The sequence below is a fragment of the Vidua macroura genome, chromosome 12, assembly GCF_024509145.1.
Source record: "Vidua macroura isolate BioBank_ID:100142 chromosome 12, ASM2450914v1, whole genome shotgun sequence".
Taxonomy (NCBI): domain Eukaryota; kingdom Metazoa; phylum Chordata; class Aves; order Passeriformes; family Viduidae; genus Vidua; species Vidua macroura.
In genome coordinates, this window is record NC_071582.1 from 21133151 (window position 1) to 21139150 (window position 6000).

The 6000-nt window shown below is 49.1% G+C and overlaps 1 protein-coding gene across 3 annotated transcripts in view; it reads left to right on the forward strand.

Annotated features, from left to right (window-relative positions):
- Positions 1 to 5390, forward strand: part of MAP2K5 (mitogen-activated protein kinase kinase 5) — a 146134-nt gene extending 140744 nt beyond the window's left edge. For all 3 annotated transcript variants that reach the window (XM_053988650.1, XM_053988649.1, XM_053988651.1), the window contains one exon: positions 5041 to 5390. In XM_053988650.1, the coding sequence (XP_053844625.1) occupies positions 5041 to 5142 (102 nt within the window). In that variant the 3' untranslated portion in view covers positions 5143 to 5390. The remainder of the gene's footprint in view (positions 1 to 5040) is intronic.
- The last annotated feature ends 610 nt before the right edge of the window (positions 5391 to 6000 follow it).

Genomic DNA, 6000 nt, shown 5'->3' on the forward strand with positions numbered 1-6000 from the left:
CTTTGTGTTTGTCCTGTTGGAGGTGGGACTTGTCCCCCATTAAACATGAGGATGGGCAGGGATTTCCCCTCGAATCCATGCCCTGAGTTCATACAAGAGCTGTGCACAGCACAGGCACCTCAGGAGCAATGGGAGAACCAACTGGGATGTGCTGTTGGACAGCCAAGTTGGAATTTTTTGGAGTTGGAGGGATGAGCTGCCAGCCAGGCTTTCCTGATTCAACATTTGCTCCGTGGCTTTCCTTTGAAAAGAGCACCTGGAGTGGGGGAAGGCATGGAGCATCCCACCTGCTCTGGGAGCAGCAGGGATTTGGTGGTTTGCTCACGTTTCACATGGAGTTAGTGCTGGCCTGGCTGGAATTCTGCTGAGGGGCTGGAATTCTGCTCAGGTGAAACGGGTGCAGAGCAGATCCCAGGTGTCCAACAGAGAGCTGGGTCAGAGGATGCTCTTCCCATTCCCAGCTCCTACTGCCAGGGAGGAATTAGGGAATGGCAGGGAAAGGGAGCAGGCTTCCAGCTTACACTCTGTTCTCACCAGGGGCTGTGTTCTGTGCAGGAAAAGCTGCATCTGATGCATTCAGAGCATGCCAACACCGCCCAGTAAACTCCTGCATCTTCCTCATCCCCCCTTTGAAAAACTGCAAGTTAAGCAGCGAGTGAGCTTCCCTCGGAGCAGCCTGCAGCCAGCAGTAATATTTATTTTCTCTATTTGTTTTAAGCCTGGGAAGACTGTGGTTTCCTGCACACTGTCCTGATGGAGCCCTGCCCAGCGAGCGTGCAATGCCCCCAGCCCTAATGTGCCATTAATGATAGGTTAATGTACAGTATAATGTTTTTTGGACTATGGGTTCATTACACTTCTGAGTGCAAGGTCCTTCTGCAGAGCGCCCAAGGTCCCATTGCATTATATCATGCAATAAAAATACCCTTTTCATATCACACACTAATAAACTGTATTTGAAATGCTGTCTGAGGGCACGGCCATTGTCTTGATAGGCTGTGGCTGCAACAGTTGGGATCCTTTTTATTGTGGTTTTTTGTTGTGTTGAGTTCAGAATTTTTTAAATGGAAGGCATGATTTGTCTGTGCTGCTTGGTGATAAATGGAGTTCAAAGCTGGGAGGGTTTCTGGAAAAAGAAATGTTAAAAGGGTGGCACCACTGCAACCAGTGCAGTGCCACTCATTTCCCAACCTCCCTTGCATCAGCATGAGGAAATTTATTATCATTTTTAATTGGCTGCCCTCCTCACTCAGCCTCTCACTGTGCCAGGGGAAAAAAGGAGGTGCTGGAGTGGGGTAGATCTCATGTTCTCCCACCATTTGGGATTCAGGTTCCTCCCATGTTCTGTGCCCCAGGGAACACCCCCCCGGGAGGAAAATCTCTCATTTTTGGTGATTTCCAAGGAAATCTGTGGCTGCCTGGCGTTTCACACTGGAAATGTCCTTTGTCACCATTCCAGGCTGGTAGCTGCCTGTTCCATGGACCTTTAGAGCAGTCTGACATAAACACTGACTCCTTTTGAGCTTGGCCAGTGCTCTGAAATCCCAGGCATTGCATGAAGGGATGATTTATGGTCTGCCTGTCCTTTGGCATCGGTCTGAACCTCCCTGGTGCTCTCCAAACACAAACAGTTTATGGCCAGAGGATCCTGCTTGTGGGAGAGGCTCTCCTGAAGCTCTGCTCTTCCCTGGATTTGTGAGAGGCAGTGGAAGTTGTTACCTGTGCTTTAGACTGAAGAGCTGAAGGGATTTGGGGCTGTGGGTGATGATTTTGTATCCCAGAGGGAATTTCATCCACCTGGAGCAGAGCTGCACTCTCCAGGTGTGCACTTGGAGCTGGAAAAGGCCCATGGCCCTGCAGCCCTGCCCAGGATGCCACGCAAGGTCTGTGCCAATAAGCTCAGGGTGGGTTATTATCAGAAACAAAGATTTTTTTTTTTTTTTTTTTTTTAGGCCAGAGGAGAAGGCCATGAAAGCAAATTGCTGAATTTTAGGGGTAGATAAAATGATGGAACTTTTACCCTTGAATAATGGCAATTTAATTGACTGGGCTAAATGATTGATGGCTGGTGAGCCCTGAGTTGGAATTACCAGGGCTCTGTGTTCAGGGGGGCACTGCCCTTTTAATTTCCTGTCAGGTATTTAAATCCTTCACCTCCCCCTCTGCCAGGAGCTCCCCCGTGAAAGAGTTAAACCTGTCTGGTGGGACACTGCAACTCGAGAAATGTACCCTTTATCAAGAGAACCAGAAGAGACAAGTTCATTTAAAAAGCCTGGTTTGTCATTGTTTATCTCATTTTCGGGGTTGACACACAAAATTAGGCTGCCTGACACTCACTTGGGGCCAGCCCTGGCCCTGTCCTGCCTGACCTTTGCAGCTCCAGGCTCTCCAGCAGCCACTTCCCATCCCCTGCAGGATTCCCAGTGCATCCCACTGAGCCAGGGCACGGCACACCAGTGCCAGCCAGTAAGAAAAACCAGTTTGGTGCTGATTTTCCACATCTTTCCCTCTGGCTGTGCTGTTTCCAGGTATTTTTAAGGCTGATCGTCTGAAAATTGGGAAGGAGGTGGTTATTGCACACCAATTCTAGGCCAGTAAGAAAAACCAGTTTGGTGCTGGATTTTCTACCTCTCTCCTGCTGGCTGTGCTGAGTTCCAGGTATTTTTAAGGCTGAATACTTAAAAAGCTCTTTCCCTCTGTGAAATCTCCCACTGATTTTCCAGGTATTTTTAAGGCTGAACATTTTAAAAAATGGGAAGGAGGTGATTATTGCACACCAGTACTAGACCAGTAAGAAAAACCATTTTGGTGCTGGATTTTCAACCTCTTTCCTACTGGCTGTGCTGAGTTCAAGGTATTTTTAAGGTTGAGCATTTAAAAATTGGGAAGGACATGGTTGTTGCACACCAGTACTAAACCAGTAAGAAAAACCAGTTTGGTGCTGATTTTCAACCTCTTTCCCTCCTCTGTGCAGTTTCCAGGTGGTTTTAAGGCTCAATATTTTAAAATTGGGAAGGAGGTGTTATTGTTTTGTCGTGAACATGTGTAAGAGTCTGAGGAAATGTGAAATACATTTTTGGGGATCATGTGTCCCCAAAAATGAAGCTGTGGAACCTCACCAGAATTCTGTTGATCCCTGCAACAGAAAATGCATCTCAAGCTTCTAGACATTCACCTTTCCTCAGTGTTCCCTTGCAGCAAATCCCTGCAGGAATATTTAAGCCTGGCTTTGGGTGAGAGCACATTGCTCACTCCTGGAGTCAGGGATGGGACTTGTGTTTGTGGCTGAGGCAGCCACCAGCGTTTATTGACAGTGTCCCAGCTGTTGGGAATGTCATTGTCTCCTCTCTGAGGTGACAGCTCTGTCCTGCTGCATTTCTCCTTTGGTGGTTTGGGTTTTGATTTGGGTTTTCCCTTTGTTCTTCCTTCCCTCCCCGTCTCTCCCCCATCCTTTGGGGGAATCTCCAGTTTCAGGCACTGCTTGCTGAGGTCTGTGTGCTCTGGGTAATGGTTGCAATGCTCAGGGTGCCTGAAAAGGAGGGAATGTGGGATTGGGTGCTGAATAATGACAAAATTATAGAGGGCAGGGGTGAGTTTATGAAGAGATTTCATAAGGGAGAAAAAACTACTGCAGCTGCAGTGCTGGAGACCTTGGAGGAAAACTCCAATAATTCCCTGAGACATTTTTGGGTGCTGAGCCAACTGCAGGTCCCTCTTTTGGAGTTTGTGCTGATTTTCACTCCAAATCTTGCTGCAAAAGGCCAAGGCCAGGTTTGATGAACTCCTGCATTGCCCCCAGCTCTGTGGGACTCTTGGATAAATGTTTTTATTGCAGTTGCAGGTGCTGCTGAGTGAGGTCAGGTATTAAAAGCAGCAAAGTGGGTTTGGAAGTAGATTTTGGCACATCCTTGTGCACTGGGCATCTTTGGGCCACTTGTGTCCTTGGTTTTTGGTGGCTGACCTGAAAATGCTGCAGGTTGTCCACGAGGATTTGCAAAGATGGGTCCTGCTGAGTTTTGGTGGAAATCTCTGTTCTCCCATTCCCAATTTCAAAACAAACAACTTATTAAAATCAGCCACCAGATTCTGAAAAAACAGCTTCTAGTGAAAACATCCCTTCAGCCTGAGAAAAATCCTCGCTGGAGCAGGACAGCAAAAACATGGGAAATCTGAAGAGTCATTTCAAGTTAAACTTATTCCTAGGGAGAAAAGTGTGGAAAGCCCCAGGTTTTGGTGGAATATCCTCAGGAAACAAAGCAAACAGGCTGACCAGTGTGCAAAGCTGAGGTTTCAGAGCTGAAATTTCATTTGGAGCAGCCTAAATGCAGGGATATCCTGGGGGTGAGGGGGCTTTGGCTGTGGGGCTCTCTCCATGCTAAAGGAGAAGGGACTGGCTGGAATATTTGGGTTTGATTGCCCCAGTGCATCTGCTCTGCCCTGTCTGTGCCTCCTGATTTTCTCTCCTGCTTCTCTCGGGTGTCCTTGGCTGTTTTGTTGACAAGGTGGGACAGCTGCTTCTAGGCTACGTTGGAGATAAAAGCATTCATCTTATTCCTGCACTTTCTCACCCAAAAACACCCCAGTGCTGGGCAAAACACCTCATCCTGCCACTCCCTGCCTTGTCCAGAGTCCCTCTCCAGCACTCCTGGATCCCCTTTAGGCTCTGGAAGGTCAGTGCACATGAAGGGTGCACGGGGGACTGTTAAAGAGAGGAATTTTAGGACGTCACACACATTTACATGAGGTTTTTTTTGGGATGTCATTTTACCCAAACACCATTCAGCAGCTGCTCAGCTCTCCTGGAAAGGGGCTGGCTCAAAACGCAACGAGCAAATGGAATGACAAAAACCAAAAAGAGCATTTCCAAAGAGTCTGGGCTGCCTCCCCCTGCTCGGAACCAGCACGGACCCACGGGGGAACGCACTGCTTTGAGTCAGGGCTTTCTGCACTGCCGTGGCTGCAAGCACGGGCTGCTCCAGTGGGGTTTTGCTCCACAAGGGCTGTGTTTCTCCTGGCTAACCCTGCCTGTCCCCTCTGCAGGGCCACCCCTTCGTGGTGCAGTACAACGACGGCAACGCCGAGGTGGTGTCCATGTGGGTGTGCAGGATGCTGGAGGAGCGGCGAGCCCAGGGACCCCAGTGAGCTCTCAGCACCCCAAGAGCTCTTCCCACACCAGGATCTCCACCTTTGGACTCTCAGTTTATCCAGATCGTATTTTACTCCTAACTGTTTCCTAGAAGCATCAGCAAAATCAGGGTATTTGCTGGCTGCCTTTTCCTCACCGCCACTTTAAGGAATTTTCTTAATTGTTTCTTTTGTTGCTGAGCAATTTCCAGGATTATCTTCAGTTACACTGTACACAGCCTTAAAGCAAGTATTTTATATCTCTATTTTTGGCTTACTGAATGTTCTGTCTCCTGACTCCAGAATATTTTTTAACTGTTGCTCCTGTCCAAGCGTCCAGAGGAATTCCTGAGGAGCTGGTGGCTGTCTCTGAGTGCAGGCAGCCACTTAAATACTGGGTTTAAGTGTAAAACAAAAGCAAACAGACAAAAAAAGAGAAATACCTGGGCTTGCCCACCCTGTGAGGAGGTAAAGGGTGCCAGGTGGATCAGCATCACACCAGTAAACAAATGGGAATGCCCCTCTGTGTTCCCAGTGCCAGCTGCTGGGGACCAGGGTGCAGCCTGAATCCTGAGGGTCAAACGTGAGGAGCATCCGTGGTCAGGCTGTGCAGGCTGATCCCTGAACCAGAGAGGGTTTGCTGAGCTGGAAATGGGGAGGTGAAAGAGGACAGGGCTCTGCTCTGGAGCCAGGCTGGGAGAGCTGGGAATGTTCCCCTGGAGAAGGGAAGGATCCAGGGAGAGCTCAGAGCCATCCCAGGGCCTGAAGGGGCTCCAGGAGAGCTGGAGAGGGACTGGGGACAAGGGATGGAGGGACAGGACACAGGGAATGGCTCCCACTGCCAGGGGGCAGGGATGGGTGGGATATTGGGAATAA